General features: G+C 40.8%; 1 protein-coding gene across 1 annotated transcript; it reads left to right on the top strand.

The window, feature by feature from the left end:
* TBX18 (T-box transcription factor 18) lies at positions 1-23,715 on the top strand. Its single transcript, XM_039569796.1, has 8 exons — positions 1-466; positions 1,235-1,418; positions 2,936-3,037; positions 5,974-6,145; positions 12,485-12,652; positions 13,841-13,905; positions 17,546-17,640; positions 20,205-23,715. The coding sequence occupies exons 1-8, from the start codon at positions 196-198 to the stop codon at positions 20,927-20,929; spliced, it is 1,782 nt and encodes a 593-aa protein (XP_039425730.1). The 5' UTR covers positions 1-195; the 3' UTR covers positions 20,930-23,715.
* The last annotated feature ends 1,764 nt before the right edge of the window (positions 23,716-25,479 follow it).

Genomic DNA, 25,479 nt, shown 5'->3' on the forward strand with positions numbered 1-25,479 from the left:
CCCCCCCCAAAAAAAAAAAAAAAAAAAAAAACCTTGGCTGATAACTCGGATTTAAAAAGAAAGGCGAGGAAAAGCCCCAGCCCCTTGCCTGCGCGGTCGGGAGGACGGGAGGGCGGCCGGCGCGGCGGGCCGGGCGCGGGTGCCGGTGCCGGCGGCCGCTGGGCGCCTGGATGCGCGGGCTGTAGGGTGGCGGGCATGGCCGACAAGCGGCGGTCCTCGCCAGGCACCACGATGAGCCTCAAGGCTCACGCCTTCTCCGTGGAGGCTCTCATCGGGGCCGAGAAGCAGCAGCAGCAGCAGCCGCCGCCGCCGCCGCGGCAGCCCAAGCGGCGGAAGCTGGGCGGCGAGGACGAGGCGGCGGAGGACGAAGGGGGCAGCGGCTGCTGCGCCAAGAGCTCCCCCGCCGCTGCCATCGGCAGGACCTGCGGAGACATGGACCTGGGCTGCGCCGCCCGCGCCCCCGCCGGTGAGTGCCGCATCGCGCCCCGCCGCTGCCCGCGGCCCCGCTCCTCGGCCGGGCTCGGGATCCCCTTTCCCCTCTGCCATCGGCGCTCTGATTCCGCGTTATCCCTGTCTTTTCACGCTGCGTGGGCACCCACCACCCTTCCCGCTGGCCTGGCGGTGAAGATCCACGGCGGCCTTGGGACGCCGGCACGGGGCAGGGCGGCTGCCGGCGGGGCTGTGGGTGCCACAGCGCGGGGGAGCGACGGCACGGGGCTGTCCCTAGCCCTGCTTCCAAGGAGAGGGAGAAGCGCTTGTACAACACATATGTGTATATGCGCTGGCGAAAATGCATATGCAACTATGTATAGAATTATACGTGCATATATATATATATATATATGTATATACACACACAAAACACCTACATATATGTGTGTGGGCAATTTGTTGTGTGCGGACGGGAGCGCAGTTTCCCGCTGCGGGACAGAAGCCCGTGGCCAAACGAAATGCGCCGCCGGCCTCTCACCCCGGACCCGCTGCCGCCCGCCTCGGCGGGGGCGCGGTGCGGCGCCGGGGGCGGCTCGTCCCTGGCAGCCCGGCCGTCCTGCCGCGGTCCCGGCACTCGCATCGGCCCGCTACCCGGAGCCAAGGCTGCGGCCCGGGACGGGCCAGCGCAGGCCGTCGCTGCCGCCAGGCTAGCGCGGCGGCGGGTCGGCCGGGGCCGAGGGGTACCCCGGTCGCGAAGTCCGCTCTGCCCCGGCCGCTATCGCTTCCTCCGCTCTCTCCGCAGGCGGCTGCGAGGAGGGCTTCCTGGCGGCCTCCCCGCCCGCCTCCCCCGGCGGCTCCCCCAAGGGCTCGAAGCCCGGCTCGCCGCTGCCCACGCCGCAGGCGCCGAGGGTGGACTTGCAGGGCGCCGAGCTCTGGAAGCGCTTCCACGAGATCGGCACCGAGATGATCATCACCAAGGCGGGAAGGTAACGGCACCGCGGGGCCGCCACCCGCGCGCTCCCGGGGCGGGCGGGCACATCAAAGCGGGCGAAAACCGGGGGAACCCTCCAGATTTACGAGGCAGGTAGATGGCGATAATGTTAGATGGGCACGGGAGCATGTGGCGTTTCGGGTTTCCTGTTCATTAGGGCGAGGTCTGGGAGCGCCGTGCCCTTCTGGGGGGAAGCTTTTCCCCTTTCTAGGGGCTACACATGGTAAAAACCTGGGAAGTATAAAAGTATTTGAACTTATTAGAAATTACAAAAACATATTTTATTGAATCCATATGCTACCGTCTGCATTTTCAGAGAGGCTTTATTAATGATTGAAACGCAGTCTTAAACAGCACAAAGCTACATTTGTCTTAAGAGAGTCCAGTCGGGGAATTTCTGTTTTATCTTACAGGTGCACTGAAATAACAGCAAAAACTAGTCAGCCACAGTCAGGTTTTTGCCCTACTGCTTATTCAGAAATGGCGGAGATAGGATTTTTTTTTCCAGTAACGACTTTTAATTGATTGGTTTTTTTAATATATGTGTGTGTATATATATATATATTTGCACAGCAGCAAATACTGAGTAAACTGGAATAACTTTCAGGTTTATAAAATACAGAAGAGTATTTTATTAGCGTGCAGTCAGGACTTTTTTTTTTTTTTTTTTTTGGCTTCAAGAATGAAGTTTTCTGATAAAAAGCATGCCAAACTAAGAAGGGCAGTTTTATGTTAAAACCACCTAATTGGTTAATTAATCAGTTTCTCCACAGAAGAATCTAAATCTTGAACGTTTTGGTTTTTGTCTTTTTTTTTTTTTTTCCAGAAATTAGCTCGTAGATTTGTTTCTGCTTTCAATAAAGAAGTTTTACTATACCTTTCAAAGACAGAGTAGCTCTCGCACTTCACCTTTAGTAAGTTGCAGACAGGAAGTCCCGTCTCAATAAAGACCATATTGTTGGGTTAGAGCATGGCACATTGGCTTTTATAACTGCATCCTTGCGGTGTTATAATTGTATCACCGTGGATTTAGCTTTCTAATTCGTCGCTACAGCAATGATACACCATTTTCTGCTGTCAGTTGAAACTTCGGTGGCAATTTGCCTTTTTATAAGCCTTGGGCTTCCTGGGTGGAGGTGATGTTTGCACATCTCCAGGAATACATTTCTAGCTAATATCTCAAATGGGCTTTAAATGTGTGTACTGCTAAAGTAAAGTCTCAAGCCCAAATGATTTACTGTCTAACAATAAAGTTGAAATGATGTGGTAATAGCTGTACTCCCAAAGCGTATCCCCAAACATATGAAGCATTGTTCGAGTAAATCCACTTTGGAAATCTGTTTTGACATATCGAATGGGCCATTTCATGGCTATGTAACTATAATCGTCCAAAAGGACTCTGTAGGCTAAAAGGAAGAACGAGAAAAATCCCACGAAGCGGTTACTTTTCCTAAACAACCATTCCCGAGTCTGTTTCGTATTAAAAATGACCTCTCTCTTTCCAATGTTCAGGCGGATGTTTCCCGCAATGAGAGTGAAGATCTCAGGTTTAGACCCACATCAGCAGTATTACATTGCTATGGATATTGTGCCAGTGGATAACAAAAGATACAGGTATGGTGGCTTTTAGGCAAAAAATATATGATGTAAGCTATAGGGTGCTTGGCTGTTGGAAGAAAATATTAACACAACATAAATTAGCAGAAGATCATATTTAACTGTCCTTAAAGACTCTTATTTTCACCCAGTCCATTTTAAAAGACCATATTGTACCAAGTATGCAAAAGCACTTAAAATTTGTGTTGAAGCTCTTTGTGATACATTTGCCTCACACTGTGTATGTACTGTGGCCAGATGCTCAGGTTTGGCTTTCAGAGGGCAGTTCTAGTGTGGTCAGGAAATGTTATCATATTTTATTCCTCATCCTGTCAGTGGGAATTATTTCCTATTAACAAATAAATATGAAAATGTACATTTTTCTAATGGTAAATGGTATTCACATTAATTAATAACATTAATAGCATGGATGTCTGAATAAAATACTTATAAGCTGTCTTGGTCATGTTTCAAATTGCTTATATAATTTAATTTAAAAGCTGTTTATCACTGAGATGTTTGGTTGCTTAGACTCATAGGGGTAGTGTTTCTAATTACTGTTATTTAAAGAATTAATGGCATTATTGTCTGGAGAACGATGTGAACAACAAAAGAGGTTGTTCTATGAACGTTTAGGAGTAGAAATGATGTCCTGAAGCATTCGCTATTTCGAGGGTAGTTGTGTATTGAGGGAGCTGGTTGTGCTCTGCAGAAGCCACTGGTCCTGTAGAAATGTTTGCAAGATTGGGCCCGCAGCAGTTCCTGTTGAGAGTTGAAGCCATTTCCAAGGTGTTGCTTTACAGATGCAATCCCATGCACCAGAGTAGCCAGGGGGGAAGCCTGGCCAGAGTAGTTCAGTGGAGACAGGATCAGGTCTTTACCAATTGCGGGTTTGATTGTTCTAACCTATACTTAGCATAATGTAGGGAAAACCGCTGCAGATTTAATTCTAGAACTAGGAATATTTCAGACCAAGATTAAAAGGTTGGTTCTGCAGGAATGCTGCCTTGTGTCCTAAGCAAACGCTGCCCTGTGTTTTTCCTGTACTTACCTCATTGACTGCTATTTTGTCATTTTCTCATGGGATGTATAAGACCTTAGAACCATTTTAGATTTTGTTTTTCAACAAGGGGCACCAGATAAAAGGGCTGAGGATGCCCAGCATATACATTTAGGGGAGTCTTTCCTGTCTGTAACACAGAGGAAAAAATGGTTTTTTTTTCTTTGTACCAGTGCAGCGCAGTCCAAATGAAAACATTTTTCTTGCTTTGTGTTGCATGTATGCATTTACTTAATTTACTACAATCTAAACATATATTTCCTAGAAGGTCTGAATAATTCATAAATTCATAGAAAAAGCAAGGTAGTAATCCCAAATTAATTAAAATGTTATACTAAAAATTAAAAGCAGTTATTCTGAGTATGAGTTGTTTAAACCTCCTTTCATTTAAAATAATTAGTCAAACTGACCTGCACTCTCTTCACAGTGTGATACGTGGTGCACAGGTAACTGAAGTAAGTTAACAAGAGTTGTATGAATGGCAGTATTTTCTTAGCTGACAAACTTGAATTTTTTTGTATTCATGTATTAGTATCCATGCCTTTGAGCTTTCCGCTAAATATTAATATTTTACATGTTTTACTTGTTGCCTCTTCTCATTCTATTCTGTGCTTTGTATTGCTGACTGCTATTTCAGCTCTGGCTGTTCGTGCAGCTTCACACACTGTCTTGCAGATCTTTAAATTTCATAGACATGACAGCAGTCACACGGAGTCTAGTCTTTAGCTGACAGAGCAGATAGCAAAACTAATGGAAATGAGGAAAATCACATCTAGGTCTGGATTTCTAGCAAAATTTGACCTTATAAATATTTGGAAGCTTAAGCTGTAGCTCAAAATGTGTATTTATAACTAAATGTGTATTTATGTGTATTTATAATTTTATTTACTTTTCTAGGGAAAGCATATATGTAGTATAAACCAAGAAATGTAAAGTAAATTAAAAATGTTACAACAGTGATCTGGGTTTAAGAATTTGTCCCCAGGAGAGAATTTCACCACCATTCTAGAATCTACTATGCAGCTTGATCTGAATTGTATGGAGTGATACCTGCATTGGATCATTTTGTTTTCTGTTCTGATTACGTTGCTTGTCATTTTCTAATAAGGAACTGAATTGTTCAAAGATATGATTTGATAAAGTCTTTCTTGTTTTCATTAAAAAATATGGCTGAATTACTCGAATTTTACTGTACTTGGAAAAAAACCCCTTTCAATTAACGCTTTTTAAACTGCTTTGTGAAGTGTCTGCCTTCAAAATAGATTTTCTACCAAAGCAGGCACTATTTTTGTCATAAAATCACCTCATCAGCATTGGCCTATCAAAGGAACTACAGACCCTGTGTTTTCATTTTTTAACCTTTTTGCAATACTGTTCAAGCCAATTAATACGGTCTACAGAAATATCGAGGGCATAGTTTCAAATATTTTCATTATTTTTCCCAATCATAATGTTCTTTCCCTTCAACAGCTTTATTTATAGAGTCTTATATTAGATTCAACATGATAAATCTTCCAAATATGGAATTACTACTTAATTTGATAAAAGAAGGACCAGATTTCTTTGCTGGTGCCTTTTCAGAGCAGACCTGTAGCAGTCACTAAACTGACACCAGCTTAAAGCTCATTTTGAAAGCTAATGTTGAGACTGTGAGTGATTTTAGGAAGAGTAGGGTCACATCAGAGCATGAATTTTAACCTTATTTGTGCGGGTGCCAGAACTACGTTTTGAAACAAACAAAAAAATCTTTTTATTTATGTAAAATTGTGTCCTTTCATGTTTATTTAATTGATGGGTTTTTGCTATGTGCATGGGCCCTAATTTATTAATGCTGAATGGGTCTAACAAATTGTTTTGGTGCTTGTGGTTAAAGGTATTTGTTTTCTTTTTATAGGTATGTTTATCATAGTTCCAAGTGGATGGTGGCTGGTAATGCTGACTCCCCAGTGCCGCCTCGTGTTTATATTCACCCTGATTCACCCGCCTCTGGGGAGACATGGATGAGACAAGTGATCAGCTTTGACAAACTGAAGCTTACCAATAACGAGCTGGATGATCAAGGGCATGTGAGTACTTGCTCTTCAGTGGCATTATGTGTAGGCACATTGCTCAGCCCTGAGAGGCTCTGACGTGCAGCTTCAGGGTGCCAGAAATAGGCTTGACTTTTCAGAGTTGTTTTGGAATTTTACTGTCCAGATCTAAAATCTGCTTACTTTCTGCTCCGATAATTAACTGCTTATTAGAGCCTGCTGTTTTACTCCCCCCTCAAAGAGAGAACTCCTTCTGCAAAGTAAGACTTTACAAGGCTAAATTGCCTAATACAGAGGGGCAGAATTGCTGTCAGTATTTCCCACCAAGCGTGTTACTTGCAACTTCTGCTACGATCGAAAAGGACGCTTAAATTCACAAGTGGCTAGAAGAAACATTAATAGTGTGTAATAACTTCACATGAATAAAAATACACTTAAGTATTTTCTTAACCTAAGCGTTTGTGTGAAACCCCGTGAGGTGTTAATAATTGCAGTCAAAGACAAACAACATGGGAGCTGGGTTTGCTCCGATGATGATTTATTACATACCTTATGAAGCAAGACCCTCTCACAGCTGAGGCTCATTACTTCTGAAAAAACTGGCGAAGACGTATGCAGTATGAGTGTTCTGTTTGCAAGTTCTAAATTGTTTAGTTATGACATTATCTAATGTGACAAAATGTGTTATGTTAATATTTCCTTTTCTCTTCAAAACTGTTGAAACATGACAGATGTAAGCCAGTATCATTCCAGCAATCCTTAAAATAGTTTTACTTGACACCTTAAGAAATAATTAAAAAATGAGATTTTTTTTAGTCAGGGTGAAGTCTTTGATTTTACAAACCCCTGTAATAAGTGGCAAATGTTGGCATCCTTTCAGAAGGAGCATCAAGTTCCAAGTGGTGGAGTTTTAAGATGTTGGAGGAAAGTTTTGAGACAGGATGTGGATTCCATTGTCCTTAGTGTAAACCAATTTACTAACCAAGATGCTTTGTCCTTCAAGGAAAGGAGTGAAAGAAAACATACCTGGCACAGAGCACAAAGATACCGCACTCGTCTTTCTTTATGGTTGCAACTCTGACATTGAGCCAAGTATTTTGTTAATACATAGTCTGAGATTTTTCCCCTCATTTGTGTTTGCAAATGAGATTAACAGAGGCAGGAATACAGGAAAGTGGCTGAGCTAGCAAATGTGATAACAAGGATAAAAAGGCTTCCATTTGTACAGTAGTTTTCATAATTTTATTTTGTTCTTCCTTAAAAGAAATGTGGGGGTATTCACTGAAATTAACAATGCTTTTCTTAGGATAGTACAAAATAGGTTTTATATTGCTTCTTTCCAGAATTACAGTTACGGAGTCTTCCTTGGCAGCATCCTTTTGAGTTAAGGTTAGCATATGAAATTCCCTTAGTTTCCCCAGCATTCGTGTATTTGGTACTCCTCTCAAGTGGGAGTTGTTTTCCCTGAATCCTGAGCCTATTGTAAGGGCTCTGAAAGTGAAGCAGATGCAAATGGATAAAATGTTGCTTTTCCAGCAGGGAGCTGGTTTTTGTACTCGCTGGATGCAGAGGGATGATCTGTGGGTACTGTGGTCCACCCGTGCACTTGCAGTTGCAAGCTGCCCTGCGATAAAATCTCAGCTACGCAGAGGATTGTGTTACTGTTCTTTTCCATCCCAGATTTTAGCTTTGTTTTTGTTCTGAACCGAAACCTGTGGAGTGTACACAGCACACTGTTATTTGTAATATGGGGGGATATAAATTTTCTGGTCTTTAGTTAAGTATTTCAGCTTGGAAATGAGTGAAGCGAAGCTCAAGTACAGTGATTTGAGACACATTGAACTGATTCAGAGTTATGGCAGTACCCCTTCTCCCCAAAATGGAAATTTAAGTATTAAAATAAAAGGACAAAAGAAGGATGACTGTAAAATAATTTCATATTTCTCAAATCTGGGAAATTGCAAACATGTCATTCATAATTACCAGAAAAGGCAAAAGCAGAAAGCAGAAAAGTGTCTCTTCCAATGGGTACATTTTTTCTTTTAAAGCTATGGTAGTGTGGAATGCTGTATTGAAAAAGCTGTGTAGCCTCTGAAAGCCTCTAGCAATAGTGGAAAATGAATAATCATATTTTGTGATGAATATAAAAAACCAATTGTTTCTCATAAGCAGGAGGAAACCATTTTTCTCAGGAGGGTACCAGGGGACGGATGGTGAATTAGAAGAGCTAGGAGTCAAGGCTGTCCCTCTAATATTTGTTCTTATATCAGATGTTCTGACTCTCCCACCCCTGTATGGAACATGGGGTATATTTTAGATTATTAGAAAGTGAGGTTTTTACCTCTCGTGTTTAGGCAGAGTGGCTCAGAGAAGCCTTGGTGGGGTTTCCACCAAGCAGCGTTGGGCTTTAGCTGTCTTTCTTTGGGAATGCTTTCCCTGCTTTCTGGTTCTGGCAATTTAATCCCTGTTGGAATTGTTCGTTTATGCTTCCTGTGCTTGTCGAAGGTGTAAGCTTTTGCAGAGTAGTTGTGTTGAAATCCCAGGGGTAGGTTTGGTCTTGCAGGCATTGAGGTAGGGAGCTTGCATGATATCAGTCTAGAGCCCTTTTACCTATTCTAGAGTATTAACTCTCAGAATGTCTGAGAGAAGTGGCCCATGTCTGTGGGAATAGAGACAGTATTTGCAAATAGGCACTAAGGTAGAGTTCCTACACTGTATTTATGTTGTGGTAGTAGTTGGTGGCAGCCTGTTCATTCCCTTTGCACTGTGTTGCCCTGGGATTAGCATTCTGTGAAAGTAGATAAGCCATCTCTAAGAGACTCACTGCCCCAGTGCTTTCCAGATTTTGTGCTGCCTGCTGCTATTTTCATATTTCAAGTGGGAGTTTGTGACTATGCAATTTTATAGTGCTGCTCAGCGGAGAGATTTTGAAGTCATATTGCACATAGGACTCTCTCTGATACATGGGTTCCACTTGCAGTCTGAGGAGATGAGGCAAAATTTGTACAGACATGTTTTCCTTGTGTGTTTCTGATCTCAAAAGGGAGTTCCAGGGTGAATTCCCTACTTTGGAAACACTGCATTCTTATAGAGTCGTTAAGACATGCACTGTGGCTTTTGTGTCTTTCATCTAAACTGTGATGCTAAGGAAAAGTAAACCTGGATTTTGCAGTTGTCACTGAAATGTGCATGGTCTGGATGCTCTTTGTTAATGCCTCTCATCCCTCTCTCGTCTGTGGAGTGAGTGCTGCATTGTAAAAGCAGTCTCTCCCTCCGGCTGGTTAGAGCTGGGTAATTTTTCTATTTCAATGCAGTTTTTAAACTGAATTTCAGTAGAGGGGAAAAGTCAATATTTTTTATGCTATTTTCCATGCTTTTCAACTGACTATTTTTTGATGCAGAGGAACATCTTTTAGCTTTTAGTGAAAATGAGGCTGTTAGTGTGTTAATTGTTCCTTGGTGGTTGGGGAGGGTTTTTTTCCCCATTTGAAAGTGGGGCGAGGCTGGAAGCAGAGGCGGACTGTAACTGCCCAGACTTGGCTCCAAGTAGCGAGCTCTGCTTACAGTCAGTGGGCAGTTATATGTTCTTGTCACAATGAAAAGCTGTGAAACGTCAGCATTTGCACTTGCAGTTTTTGTCTTAGTACAGAGGGAATCCGTGCTCCTCAGCCCCACACACTTCCCTGACTGCAGAAAGCCTGAATGCTTGTGCTTTGGAGGGAGGATAAAGGACGATTTTTGGCAAAAACAGCAGCAAGGACCGTGCCAGTGGTGGGGAGGTGACTGTGTACTCTTGACACTGCCAAGTTGCTGGAGGATTGGCATCTCCCCTGTAAAGGAGTATCTGGCTCTCATTTGTTCTGGCTGAGATGGTTGTGCCACAGTGGTGCTCATGCTCAGGGTCGGCTCTGAGGCCTCATTGTGGCAGCAGCTCTCAGAAGCCATTGCAAAGGTGATTGCAGCTTTGTGTGCCTGTAGGTGCTCTGGTCGCCTTTGCTCTGCCTCCTACCTGTGGGGTCCTTCTGCGGCATCTTCTGTTTGATTGTGATTTCTTGACAACTGCTGTGGCCAAAATATAATTTTACTTTTTGTGAGAGAGGTTTATTCCCCCATGAAGTGTTCTGATCTTGTTCTGAGAGGGCTTTGTAGAGAGAGGCAGGCTCTTCAACTGTGAGTTGAATGTAATTCCAGTTCATATTTGGGAACACAGCAGGACTTCTGATTGGGGTTTTTTGGTGTTGGATTTTAAGGGCATGAAGGAAAAGTTGCTGTTTCTGCACATAAACTGTTAGATCCTGTTGGTGCTTTTAAATGTGCAAGCACTGTGAAATGAAAAGCCAGAATCTCCTTTTTGTTAGCTTTTTCTTCACAGTAGCTTTAGGTGATGCTTTGAATAATAAAGCTAAAATGGTTTTGGAGTGGGTGTTGTATCTCCTTCTCCTTTTATGTCCTATATTCATATGCTGCTCTTTAATTCACAGGGGCTTTACAGTTATGCATTATTTAGAGTTCAGAGTCCTTCAGATCACTAACAAAGATCCCATTGTTAGAAGACATGGTACAAAATCAAGAAAAAAGATTATTGCTACAGATTTGCTAGTTGCCAAACAGTGTGTCAGCACAGGAAATTTCAGTATAGGACAGGGCCAGACACATGTCTCTTAGGGGATGACATGGATCAGTTTAGCTGTAATAGCCACCCAGATAAGCAGTGGGAGATGTTCATCTCCGTGCTGCTTTGATTTCACTTGTTCTGACGTGTGAGCAGAGCTCTTTGTGGCTGCCAGGGTTATCGCTGATGTGCGGGCAAGCAGTAGTTTGCACCACAGAGCTGATGGGGTCAAGTAATCCGTGTGGGAGCAGAACGTGGCGTGCTCAGTGGCATCCAAATGGCAAGGCACAGAGTTGCAGGGGGTTTGAATAGTGAAACATCTTTCCTTGATCACGTCTTTTTCTGTTGCACCAGTATCTCCCCTGGTACCACTCGGTGTTCACAGGAAAACAGGATGAGGAATGTGCTGTCCTCTCCACGTTTTCATTTTGTAGATCTTTGCCACTGGAGAGCTGGAAGGAGTGTTGTAAAAGAGAAAACACTTTTGCATGATAAAAAATCTTGCTCTGTTCAAGATCTCAGAAACTCGAAAAAGACTTCGTATGAGAACATCCATAGGGCACTCCCTGGGCAAATTAAATGGAGCCTATGATGTCATTGTCAAATCCTTACTCAAAGGCTAATAAAACCCCTGATTATCCAGAAACTTGCCTTACCAAAACAGGGTCATGTAATCTGGCCAGGACCAAGTGTATTAAACTAACCAAACTCTAGTTTATCCAAATGAATGTAATGTCCTCTATATCGTTTGGGTGAATGAACTTCCACAGTGTCTGGCATAGGGGCTCTGTTCAGTGCTTGAGCACACGTACACTCTGAGGCTACTCAAGGAGCAGGAAATTAAAAAGCTTCCCCAGAATGTTGATTAGTAGTTCCACAGGCCAATAGCCATAGGACTATTTATTTATCAAGTTACTAATTTCTTAGGGCTTCCAACAGTAATAGTTAAACTTAAATTTTTTTTTATTGAAATCTTCTATTTTAATAGTGGTTAGCTGAAGTGGAGTAAAATAGAGGAAAAATTCTGTATTTGCAATCTCCTCTAAAATTGTGATGCAGTACCAAGAGGTATTTGTGTGTTTAATTTTATGCCCTATGAGTTCATCCACTTCTTTTTTATAATTTATTTTTGATTGAGTTTTTGTATGTTGGGAGGGGTTTGTTTATTGAAATTCATCGTCTGTATTATAAATCGATTCCTATTAACACTTTGGAGTTTTGGATTTTGGTATCATTTTACTCTTAAGTTCATGCTTCTTCAAAGTGTGAGAGTCTCAGCTTGTGTTCCAACCAAGACTTGTTTCCAGCCTTTGGGATATAAGGAAAAAATTGCTCCGATAGCATATCCTGAAGGTTCCAAAAACAAAAGGCAAATTTCTGCTGCTGTTAATCCTGTTAGATCAAATCCAGACTTCAGTGGAAAAAAGTGACAAAACTTTCATAATTCCAGTGGGACTTAGACTTCACTCCTGATTTCTCTCTTTTTTTTTTTCCTCATTTTTTTGAGCCAGTTTCAATTGAGCCAGTCTCTGAATTTGGAGCTCCTGAGTCGTAATTTTTAAATGCTTAGGGTTGGCAATAACATAAATGCACAGGGATTAGACTACTGTAACAAGAACCTTCAGAGGTTAAAGAAAACATTTGATTTCCAGTAAGTGGCATGGTAAACACATACCATAACCTGTTCCAAAAAGCTCTTAGTCCTGAAACAGCAGGGTGTCCTTTCTAATAAATGTTATCTTTTTCCTTTCATGACTATGTAGATTATCCTTCATTCTATGCATAAATACCAGCCTCGTGTGCACGTCATCCGAAAAGACTGTGGTGATGATCTGTCCCCTGTCAAGCCCATCCCTTCGGGAGAAGGGGTGAAAGCCTTCTCCTTTCCAGAGACAGTTTTCACTACTGTCACAGCATACCAAAATCAACAGGTAATTTGGGCTTTCTGATTAGCACTTTACAGGCTTTTCAGAGCAGTCCAGAGACATAAAAGATAGGAGAAAAGCAAATAGTTTTATTGTAACTCTTATTAAAATAAAATTATCTAAACCCTTTTTGTACAAGTAGCTTTCACTGGTAGTATTGCTGCAGTGCCTGGAGGCTATAGCTGAGACTTCGGAGATGCTGCATGTAAAAAATCATTCTTATTATGGAGATCACACAGTCTAATTAGCATGCTTAATGGTGTCTTGATTATAAATATAGCATTGAAGAACAAGGCAAAGAGCAGTCTGATTTTTAAAGGTGTTTCTATACCTTTAAATGTAGATACATGTCTGGATAGAATTTTTAAAGCACTTTTGTTCCTGACTCCAGTGCTTTTAATACTCCCAGGACCTTAACAGAGAAGGTGAGTTCTGAAGAAAGTTTCAGTAGTTTTTATTAACTGCATACAACTTATATTATTATGGGCAATTTATCTGGATCCACACAGATTCAAAGTCAAAAGTAAACTGCAGGTTGTATCACTCAGCTATTTCTACCTCTCGTTGAAGTATTAGCAGACGTAATGACACCACAGTGAGTGTTGTGACATTTTATTAATTCCATATAAATTATTGCAGCTGTATTTTTTGAAATTACATATGCATTGGTATCTTTACAAAGAGAAGGGCAGGAGAGCCACATAAATACTGAAATATAAGTATTTGGTGACTTTCCCATTTATTAAAATAAATTACAGTTATTTGGGGTGGGGTGTATTTTGCTGGGTTTTTTGGTTGATTGGTTGGTTTGGTGTCTTTTTTATGGAGGATAATAACCTAGAGATAATCTTTCTTTTCACATTTCCTTCTTGACCAGTACAGAAATAAAATTTAATTTAAATTTTATTTCAGTCAGACAGTGTACTCTCCTAGGTGAAGAATGAAATTTGCCTCAAGTTTTTCTCAGTAATTCCAACTGCCATTTGGCAACTTTAAATACCTATTAGTTTCTCTGGGGATCTGTAAAAATAATGATCAGAAGATTGGTCCTTATTTTGCTGTTTCAGGACAACCATCTTAAACCATACAAATATGAAGATGTTTCTATTGTCAGCTTACTTCTGTCAGAAGAGTTGTTTTCTCTGCTACTTACCTAAGTTGAAAGATAGTAATTTCTCTTAATCATATTCACAGATAACTCGTCTGAAGATTGATAGGAATCCATTCGCCAAAGGCTTTAGAGATTCAGGCCGTAACAGGTAGGTGTTGGGAAGGAGCTGGGCTTGTTCCTGCTGACAGAATCAGTTTGTGAAGGCTGTTCAAGGTGAACATTTGTACTTAGACACAAACTAATTTGAGAGCTCGTACTCCTTGAGGGACCACTCAGTAATGTTCTCTGTGGTGAGCTCACTTTGTTACACCTCTGACCATCTAGGTCAAGAACAGGCTGGCACTCATGAACTCAAGTTTCCTTTCAGTGGAAGCAGTGAGACACCATGAAGGCTGCAAATGGACTTAATGTATCCTCAGGTCCGTGATTTCATGCTGCGCTTGAAATCTCCTCTTTCTCCTGGCTGGAGACACAAGTTACAGATACCCTTGTCAAACTCTAAGCCCAGGTTCTCTTGCATGGAAGTGGCATATAGCACAGCTGGACGGCTTGTTTCCTCCTAAAGGGGGAGAAACTGCTTTGTGCAGTAACCTTACATTGAGTATACTTGCCTAGGAGGTGGAAGACCTGTGTTCAAGGGTCTACTTAGTCTAAGAAGTTTTAAATCCACTTCCTAGGTGAATACCTTTTCTAGCAGGCTATAGAAGACCTTGAAATGAGACTGGTTTCCACCTCTTCTGTTGCGGATGGACTGATTAATTGCTTATTCTCTCTTGATCCACGAATCTTTCAAAATTGCAATGGGAAATCTGAGTAGTGCAAAGTGGAGATTTGGGTCTGGTCCGGGCTGCCAGGGCTGATGAGGTATTTTACCCAACGACTGTTTAATGCAAGCTAATTAAGCCTGCTTTGAATTGTATGTTAAACCATTTCAGCTAAAAAAGCGCAGTATTTTATTGTGGTGTATATTATACTTCAGTTCCAGTCAACCACATTGCATTTGGTGTCTGCAGCTGCTATATTTATGACAAGCCTTGCAGAGAAGGGAGCAGACTGTGTGCTGGTAGGAATGATCAGAGAGTTTCTTTTTGATAGTTACTTTATTGAGCTTGTCTGTTAGCAGATGCTACAGCATTAAAGCCTGTTTTGTGCCTACACCTGATTTACATGCAAGCTGAGACTGGACAGCAAATGAGAGTAGTTTTTAGAAGATGAATACTTACAGAAAGGATGAGGTTTTTGTAAAGACTTACAGGCATTCACTGTTAAGTATCTTTTCAGTATCTTTGAGATTTTGTCTTCTAGCAAGAAATAATTATCCATGCTCTGCAGCCCAAATGGGATGTCCCAGGCACTGACATAAATAGAGTTTGGCAGTCCTTTGTAGCCTTCTAGTTAGAAATTAAGTGAACAGCAGCTTCCAGGTAAATGCAGTGTCTGAAGCAAAACATGCTCTGTGTACTTTAGGAAGAAAACGGTTGCCATACGTGCCCTGTTTGAAAGCTCTCTCTCATAGACAGTGTCTCTGTTACGCTTGCTCTTTGCAGAACTATAAGATAAGTACTAAGGAACTTCCTAAGAAGTGTGAAATCCTGATCCTCTGAAACGTACAAGTTTAGGTAGACTTGGAATTTCTTCCATTATGTTATATGAAACAAGAGAAGATACCCTTTAAAACAGAAAGGAAAGAACTGTTCAGAAACCAGTTTTGAACAGGTCTTAAGATGGCAGGACAGCTCTGGTATTACCTGAGGACAGTGTAAGAGTACTGCATCTGCAGCCGCACAAATACAGTTATGGGACTGGGTGTATCCAGAGAGGTGTTTTTTGTTTGGCTGCTAAGAATAGTCTTTAGAAAGACTATTTAGAAAGACTTCTTTTCTAATAGCATTAGAAAAAAAGCTGGATATTTTGTATGGAAGACAGTTATTTTTTATGGAAATGGATTAAGAAGGCCAGTCCTGAAGGAAGAGCCATCATCTGTAAAATATTTTGGAGCAGCCTTTAAATTAGGTCTGAGTGCTTTTACTCTACAAACACACTCGTTACAGAATTGACTCTGCAAACTCTTGTTTGCTGCAAATTGACATTGCTTTACTGAGGTCGGTATTGCTGTTTTCTTTTATAGTCTGCATTACTGGGTAAGTGTGTTTGGGAATTCAGCTCAGAATTTTAATTGTCAAGGAAAATTTCTATGCATTTATTCAGTCCATTATTAATTTACTCTGTTACTAAATACTGAAATTAAATGTTAAGGTTCTGTTACTCTCATTGTTCTAGCTGGTAGGTTTATCATTGAGGCATTTTAGTCTGCAACAAGTTTAAAAAAATACTGTGGTAAAATTATACCCAGCTTTTCAGTATTGCTTTAATAATTGCAGCTATCTTACTCTGCACTGCTGCATGCAGTAATTCTGTTTAGCTAAAAATATGCCCTTCTAGGTCATTCCTGTTCAGTCCCACAGGCTATTTTACAGAAATCAGTAGCTTCACCTTTTAAAAACATTCCCTGTGCATTTGCAAAGTGCAACAGAATTTATGTGCTGAGAATAGTTTCATTCTTCAGGTGGGCCTTAAGTTTGACCCTATAAAAACTTTTACTCAGGAAAGGACCAGAATTTCTCCCTTTAAATACTTTAGGAAAAACATAACTGTTTTGTTAAATAAACTTGGGCATTTGATAGCGCAAATTAGGGTGGTGATAAAATGTGGAAATTGTTCGAAGGCATCTTGTATAAATTATCGCCTTGGCTACACTCCTCCAGGAGGTGGCTTTTATCTCCACTTTAACTAGAAATGAAAATTCACCATTACTGCAGAAAATTAAGGCTATCTTTTTAGTCCAGGTTCAGCTAATAAATGCTTCATAAATGTTTCCTGACAGACATTTGTGCTCCTGCTGGAAGGAGCAGTATCAGAACATGTTGGTTGCTTCACATCGGGCTATTTGCATAATTCAAGTTTACAAAGTGCTGCTGCTCGAAGGCAAGCCCTTGTATTTGGTGTGTGCCTGATGCTGACACTTAACAGGCCTCTGGGGCCCAGCAGCCAAAAATAACGCCAAAATTATACCTCTAAGCATATATACCTCTGAGGTGCATTATTCATAAATAATTGTCAGAAAACAAATGGGCCTTTACATTCAGGAAACAGAGATTCTTCTAATTAGTGTCTGCCACCGTTGTCTACACAGTCACTTCTGTTTTCTCAGGACACTGGCAAGAAAATAAATGAAGACTTTTAGTTTCTAAAGGCATTTTGCTTAGCAGGTAGTAACCAAGACAACGTTGCTTTATATGTGATTTTAGTAGCAAAACATCTGTACGCCCATGCCTTGCTCATGTTCTGAGTGTGTTTTTCCAGCTCATCAGTAATGACTGGGAATTCTGTTTTAATAGAAGTTGTCAGCGGATTACCTTTTTTCTAGGAAGAAATAGCAGATCATCCCTCTGGATGATCTCTTTAAGAAATATCATACTAGCAAAACATTTAGCATCGTTTTAGCCAAGTCTTCCCACTCAAACAGCTGTCCCAAAAGACCCAAAATATTGAAATAGAGAGCCAGGCTTGTGGAATTGGAAAACACTTTGTGTGGTGTCAGCCCAGTGATTGCAGGTCTCTGTGGTCTCGTGGATAGGCTGTAAGGATCTTTTCTAAAATGCAAAATCAACTTCAAAATAATCCTGAAATCTTACTAATTTTTATATGTTTCTGAGGTAGAGTATCCAGAGATGTGTGGCAAAATACAGGTTGCTTTCATGACACCATGATTCTTTTGTTCTAAATAGAATGGGACTGGAAGCTCTGGTAGAGTCTTACGCCTTCTGGAGACCTTCCCTGAGGACGCTTACATTTGAGGATATACCTGGGATACCCAAACAAGGTAACAATTGTCTTTGTGTTCTTTCAAAACAAAAACCAAAGAAGATGAAGCTTTGCCCATCATACCTTACGTAAGTCTAGGTAAGTGTGTCACTTGCAAGACAGAAACTACCAACTAACCACAGTGCACCCAACCCCCCATATCAGTTATTCTAAGTTAGAAAACGAATGCTAACTCAACCACTGTGGCAATAAAAATGTTAGATTGTAAACAAAAATCAGATCACATGTGGAGGAGAATGCCAGTTAGACAAGAATTGAACAACCTGTTCCTTAGCATTATGCTCTGGCTAGTTACAAAAGGTAGAGATCACTTACAGATAACTTCTGTTGTACACACCCAAATCCCAGTGTAGGAATCACTTGTGTTTTTAAGAAAAAAAAAAAAAAAAGGAATTAGAATAGAAATGTTCTCAAAAGGAAAGAAAAAATAGTAGGGCGCTTAATTTTTTTTCTTCTTAGAACCCCTTCTTGATTCTTAAAGACCTGTAAATTGTTCAGTAAGTGAGCCAACAAACTTTATCTGCATCCTAGAGCTTAAAAAATTGGATCTCCTCTCCATTTTGCTTTTTCCTGCTCCTCACTCTTTGTTGGAAACCTCTTTGTTTCCACTTTCCCCATTGTGCAGGTAGTGTCATAAGTGAGAAAAATATTTAAATGGCCTATTTGGACAGAGAATGGAATCTCTGTACTCTTTTCTGAGTTCTTTTATTTTCAGAGTACACCAATGCATGTAGAAAACCTCTCAGCCTTTTCCCATCTAAATCAGACATATTGCTCCCAATTCTTCACATTTTCTGCTACCAAATTTACAAACATCCAGTCTGCTTTCTTGATAATGACTGCAAAGTTGTTAAACCTCCTCAGAGCAAAAATCCAGAAAATCCAGAAATTCAAAAAATCACTTTTGTCAGCTTCTTAGTTCACTCCTTCAAGAGATCTTGAGCATCAGTCCTTGATGTGGGCAACTAAAAGGTTTTGTGCCAAGTCAGAGATACATTGAGTGAGTGTTGGCAAAGTTTTGGGTGGAGCATGGGGGTGAGGGGTGGTCTCATCAGAGAGGCCTTTAATGAGAAGTTAGATTGAGACCTGAAATCCCTTGTAAGACTCTGTAAGATTGAAAGGCAACTGATGATGCAGGCAATCTGTTTAGGAAAAAGACCAGCTTCATTGGCTGTTTGTATGTAGGAGCATTGTTTGAGAGCACAGGAACTGCTGCTATGAACGTCTCACTTCCTTTTCTGCTGTTACCTGAGGTTAAGAAGATTGTTGAAGTTACTCTTGATATTCTGAGGATGGAAACTGGGATCCTTGCAAAATCTGTAGCCACCTATACCTTGGACATAGAGACTTTCCGAAAGACCCCATTTGAAATTTGTCCTGGTTGTTAATGCTGAAAGTGCCCATCTTCAGGTAGTGGAGACATTGATTGAGATTAAAAGAAAAATATGTCTTATACCAGGATTTCTGTAATGTGGCAGTGTCTAATGGTGCTTTGTGCTTGTGGTATCCTGTTAACAGAGAAGAAGCAGCGGGCAGTGTTCATTAATAATGTATTTTTCTTTTTACTAGCTCAGCTATTATGATCAACTGTTAGCTTATGGACAGCATTTATTTCTTTGCAGCATCAGGCTGCTTGATTGTTAATGTGATTCGTAAACAGGAGGCCTTCCTTTTTAAGTATCTTCTGCCCAGGAGACTATAAAAGGCCCCAGTACATTTTTCTACGCTGAGTTTTCAGGAAGATACAATCTTTTAAGAAAAGGAAATGTTTCTTGCAGCTGGGAAACTTTCAGTCCTGAGAAAAGGCTTCACCTGTAGCAAGCAGTGTGCTTTCAGGAGCATTCAGCACTGGGATTTGTAATGTAAAAAGTTCTGATATCAGTAAATTAACAATTTTCAAACAGTTGACTCCAAATCTACCTATTCAAGGAATGAAACAGCTATGCACATTGTTCAGCCTACACTTTTCCTGAAGTTGTTCTGAACCTTTTTGGTTGTTCTCAGAATTTTCTGGTTTGAAGTCAGAAATTTTTTGTTCTGGAGTTTTGTTCTGAAGTTGGGAACTTTCCTAAAGCTGTTATCTGTGAGAGCCTCTGTCATCTGAGCTAAGGAGCTGGTTCCTCAGGTGGTGCTCTGACAGTGACAGTCAGGCAGAGAGTGCTTGAAACCCATTCTGAACTGTAGCAAGAGCATAGACAAGCCAAAAATCATAATTTTGAAGAAGGCGTCCTGTGATGTGGTACTCACTTGGTTACATCTTGACTGCCATGCAATTTCCTTCCATGTCATATAAGGAGCAGTTAACCTTTTGGGCAGGAGCTCTAAGTACTGAGTGATGGCTGTAAAAATGTAACTTCGGTTCTCTTTCTTGGTCAAGGTGTTTCTTTAGATATATGCATGTGGTTTACTCACACATCCTCCTGCACATGTACGTAAAAGTTTTTAATTGATTTGATTTGGATTCCATCTCAAGGGTTGTTATAAAAGGCAAAGGTCTTGATCTGTTACCTAGGAAATGGACCTTTCCCAATGTGCTTCTTACACTGTAATATTCTCTTCCAGGAAATGCAGGTTCCTCTACTTTACTCCAGGGATCTGGCAGTGGAGTGCCATCTACCCACCCTCACCTTCTACCAGGTTCCCCTTGCTCATCTCCAGCCTTCCACCTCAGTCCCAACACTAGCCAGCTGTGTACCCTTGCTCCAGCTGACTACACAGCTTGTGCCCGCTCAGGCTTGACCCTGAACAGATACAGCACTTCCTTGGCTGAAACCTACAACCGGCTCACGAACCAGACCAGTGAGACCTTTGCACCCCCAAGGACTCCCTCCTATGTCGGTGTGTCGAGTAGCACAACTGTGAATATGTCTATGAGTGGCAATGAAGGGGATGCATTCAGCTGCCCGCAGACTGGCTTATCCATGCAGATTTCAGGGATGTCTCCACAGCTCCAGTACATCATGCCTTCCCCATCCAGCAATGCCTTTACTGCTAATCAAACCCACCAAGGCTCCTACAACACGTTTAGACTGCACAGTCCCTGTGCGCTCTATGGATATAACTTTTCCACATCCCCTAAACTGGCTGCCAGTCCTGAGAAAATCGTTTCTTCCCAAGGAAGTTTCTTGGGGTCCTCACCAAGTGGAACCATGACGGATCGGCAGATGTTGCCCCCTGTGGAAGGAGTGCACTTACTTAGCAGTGGGGGGCAGCAGAATTTCTTTGACTCTAGGACCCTAGGAAGCTTGACACTCTCATCTTCTCAAGTGTCTGCACATATGGTTTGATGAAGCCTTTAAGTAAAAGTACAGTATGTTTGGTGTCTACAATGTATTTCTTTTGGAATATGAAAGGACACTCGATGTAGCTTGTAAAGTGTGTGTATATATAATATGAGAGGAAGTTTCACTAAAATTTTGTCTTGCTTGTGGCCAGATTATTCTCCTATTTTGAGTTACACAGAGTTTGCTGGAGTGCAGACTGCTTTAGTTTTCTGGTATAATACACTTAGTTGTATAACACGTTGGGACATATGCAACAAATTAAGTAAGGCTTCCTCCCCTTTCCCCCTCCTCTGTTCTAACCCTTTAAAGAATGAAGTGACACTTGGAGTATTAAACAACACAAAAAAGCCCACTTACATTTCCTACTAGCGAGTTTCTTTAAAACATTCATACAATAAGCTGATGCACCAAAGGCATTTTACAAGTTTCTTCTCTGTTATAAGGGATACAAAGGGTATTTGGGCTTCTTAGTGTTAAGCATCAAGCATCCAGCCTAAAATAGAAGTTTAGCTAATGGATTATTTACAAAGTAAACGGAATGATTCGTTTGCCTTCTCATGATATGCTGTTTTTAGCTTATCAACAGCACAGCATTGTCACTAGGATTTGTTTTTTTCAGCATTAGTCTAGATTTATGATTATATATTTGAGACAAATAATGCGTATTCAAATTGTGGTGATAGGAATAATATAAACCAACAGCACTAGAAGCAGCATTCCTTTGTATGAAATGAACTTTGGGGTGCTTAATTTTTGTCAAAGGAAGGGCTTGATGCATTTTTTCCTCCATAAATATTGCCTATAAGACATTTACTGGACAGTAGGATATTCTAATGTATCTTTGTTTTTGTATTTTTACTTTTTTAAAGGAAAATGCAGGTTTGATTTAGGAAAAAAAAGTGAGCAGGATAAGAAATTCCATTATTGGTTTTACCTGTTTTGTGTGTGATGTGTTTTGGGTTTGGTGTTTTGCTATTTTTTTGTTTGGTTGGTTTTTTAATGAGGGCGAAAGGTCGTGCATCCTGAATATTTCAAAAATGTATCACCTGTATCAATAAGGCAGATGACCCAGTTTGTCCAAAAGTGTTTCTGGAAGCAGAACGTTGTCATAGCTGCCTTCCTGTTGCTCTGGTTTTGTCCTGGAAGTGGACAGGTTTCTTTCATTCCCACCTCTGGTTTCTAAATGGCATTTGTAAGAAAGTAGATCACCATCTGCTCCTGACCAGACTTCTCCAGAGTGACAAGGACACAGAGAGTCATTTACCATGGTCAAATTTCTGCCCTCATCTGCACCTGCACAGCCCAGGTGTGTATCAGTCCTCCCACAAAAGCTGCCTCTCAGCTGCCTGTCTGTCAGAGCTGAAACCCAGAGGTTCAAATTTTAGTGCTTGAGAGAACAGGTCATCTTCAACAGTATGCTAATCCTCATTTATATTGTGCAGGTGATGTAAAGGCATTCTAAGGTGGGTACAGATGTAGTTGAAAATGCTTCCCTAGTCAGCACTGAAGGAGATTAAGGTCTTTCAGGTTTTATGTTTGTTGGATTTTTTTGGTGAAGGTGAATTTTCATGTTTCTCAAGTGTTCCTATATCTTTTCTGGCAAATTGTGGGCTTAAACACTATCACTTCAAGAAAGACTCATTCCAGCTAACATTTCTTCAGTGAGATGGAGATAATGCGTGCAGAAACAGCCCTCTTGCTACCTCTGCTTACTTGGGAATAGAACAGCAATCTTTATGCCTCTGCCTGAAGAAGACTTTATTTCTATCAGTTATATATCTGTGTCTGTTAAAGATATGTATAAAGTTCTCATTCAAAGTTAGAAAGAGAAGAGGATTCAATTGAGGTGATGTGGGCTTGCTTCTTTGCTGTCTCAAACTTCCTAAGTGACCTTTCTGAGTGAACCTAAATTCTCTCAATCTCTATTAGATTTTTTTCCTTCTGAAAAATGTGGTAATAGCACTTCTCTTCCTCTGAGGAAGGGGTGACAGTACACTGAAAATGAAGATCATTACATCCGCTGTGCTGTGGACAGTATGTTACAGATGAATGGCTGGGTAGGGTTCATATATGAGGATAATGAAGAACATGCGTGGTACTTCGGCTCTGTCGCTGGTCTTGGCAGTGCAGCGTCCTTTGAGGCAAACTTCCTAGAAAAGACCTGCAATGCTAAAAGCACTATTCAAACTCATGATAATGGTTTGTGAAATGGTTCTAAGGTGTGTAGGTGATGGGAAAATTTTCAGCTGTCTAAATTGTCATAGATCTCTTGGTTTAAATTAAGAAGTGATTTGTGCTTAGTTATTCCTGCTCTAGCCAAAACTGAAATTTTGCAGTTGGAAAAACACTTAAGTGGAAAGACGGTACAAGTAATCTGTACTTGAAAAAGGGTAATTACCCGTATCAACTTAAGAGCTGTGACTGGGTAGAAATGTGGAAGAGCTAAATCATGCATGTTCCTATAAGGAAAAAAAAAAAAAGGGTCATGCATGGATGTTCATGGTGGTGCTTCTGTCAAGACTATGTACTTTATTGTCTGGGAATTTTTTAGAACTGGTCTCTTATTTTTCCTCAAATTATTCTTATCATATAACCACACAATATCATTTCATTTGTTCCTTAAAATTTGAATAATATTGTAAATACTGGTTTGTCATTGTGAAAAGACTAGCTTTTTTATCAATACAGTAAATGCTATATATGCATTATAACTATAATGATATATCTGTATTTTACAAAAATGCCACAGAAAATATATTAAAGTGTGTATTCAAACACTTTTTACTACATTTGGAAAGCTGAGAGGCTTGGGCCTATTTTTTTCGCTACAACTTCAGCAAGACCAAAGACAGTGTCTCTAAGGTAAGCTCTGAATTTCAGAGATTTAATACAACAAGCTCCAACAAGTACGCAATTCTTTAACCATCTGCAGTTGAACCTCTCTTATTATTTCTATGCAAAACAATCGTCCCAACAGACGCTGTGTACCAGGAGATACTCAGGCTGAAAGCAGAGCTGTGAGGTTTTTATGTGGGGAAAAGGGACTGAGCTGCTTGCCAGGGTCTTTAGCCGGTAATGGAACTTTGGTACTTCCTCATAGCCCATGTCATCCCAGCTCCCAGGACCAGTTCAGCTGCCCTGTATCAACTGGATTTGAGAACTTAGCACTCCATGTGGGCAGTTTCTTGGGCCAAACTATTCATGTTTTCTCTCTCTGTATTTCTTTGGTAATTTGCCCTTTAGTTCTGCTAGTTCTAAATGCAAAGAGCCATTGATTTTGAAGGCAGAATTTACAACCTATAATCATCTTGGCCTACTGTTACTCAGCAATGAGCACCATTTCTCCCCCCAGAAATACTATTATGCATAGTGGCCTTATTTCCTATTGTACTGCAATAAATGATTCCATGTGACATAGGGCACAGGGCCTGAAAATCTGATTACTTCAGAGACTGGGGTTTCATAGTCACTTAACACCAGCATTGTTGCAAATGACCAGAATTAGGGCAAGAGAAGTAGGCATGAAATGCTTGATCATAAATATCAGGCCTCCAGAGAGAATGAAAGCTTCTGTTTTTAATAAGAGAACAGTCTTCTTTTTTTTTTTCTTTTCTTTTTTTTTTTTTTGAATATCACAATCAGACTCTTAAGAGGGCTTACTTCTGCTTTGGTGAAGAGACAACTGGAGCAACTTGAAAGTCATGGACATTGTTGTCATTAATACTAGTATGCCTGTACCTTAAGCAGTTCAAGAAAAATAAATATAAATCATCATCAGAAGTAGCTCACAAGTTCTATGGGTATATTTGTCTTGTAAAGATAAAATATCTAATTAATCTGTGTAGAAGTGTGTTTCAATTTATCATAATAAATTAGTGCTTTTTTGGGGCTGACTCTGCACTTCAGATGACAAAACTATTAATTTGTCAGTTGAGCTCTTCATTAACATGATCCTCAAGATTCAGTATTTTGCCTTGAACAACATGAAGTTGTAGATAGGTCAATTTGAAATATGTAAAACTGCAGGAAAATTCATGTTCTGCCCTATGTTCCACCATATTCCTCAGTTACGTGGTTGATTCGAAACACTGATACGCCAAGGTGACACACACTTTTAAGAGGTCGTGACTTGCTTCATTAGGAAATAACATTTCTGGAGAATTCAACTTGCTTTAAATGGTTTTTGTCAGTGCTGTTGTGTTCAAGCTCTGAAAAGGTGTTTGTTACCCAAAAAGAGCAGAAGTCCTTTGCAGTCACCACTTACTCTTGAAAAGCGGTGTTGAATTGGCCATAAAACCATCTCAGATAGTCAGTGCCCAATGCCCAGACAGAGAAATTACATCAAAATGAGAATCTGAATCTTCTGCCTCAGTTTTAGAACTTGAAGCCCGTAAAGTAAGTGTTTTCAAGAAGCATCAGTAAATCAGATCAAATACTGTGGGCAAATAGAAACACTCACCTGACCTTCACTTGGGTGTCACTTTCGGAGGTTTTTTGGCACTTAAATAGTTAATATCTCACATCTTCCACCACTGCAGAATGAACATTAAACT

The sequence above is a fragment of the Corvus cornix genome, chromosome 3, assembly GCF_000738735.6.
Source record: "Corvus cornix cornix isolate S_Up_H32 chromosome 3, ASM73873v5, whole genome shotgun sequence".
NCBI lineage: Eukaryota > Metazoa > Chordata > Aves > Passeriformes > Corvidae > Corvus > Corvus cornix.

What these genes read in the sequence shown, in the direction of transcription:
- TBX18 (XM_039569796.1), top strand. Translation starts at nt 196, where the DNA reads ATGGCCGACAAGCGGCGGTCCTCGCCAGGCACCACGATGAGCCTCAAG. An exon ending in CGCCGCCCGCGCCCCCGCCG is followed by an intron (nt 467 to 1,234) that starts GTGAGTGCCGCA and finishes CTCTCTCCGCAG; the next exon opens with GCGGCTGCGAGGAGGGCTTC. An exon ending in GTGGATAACAAAAGATACAG is followed by an intron (nt 3,038 to 5,973) that starts GTATGGTGGCTT and finishes TTCTTTTTATAG; the next exon opens with GTATGTTTATCATAGTTCCA.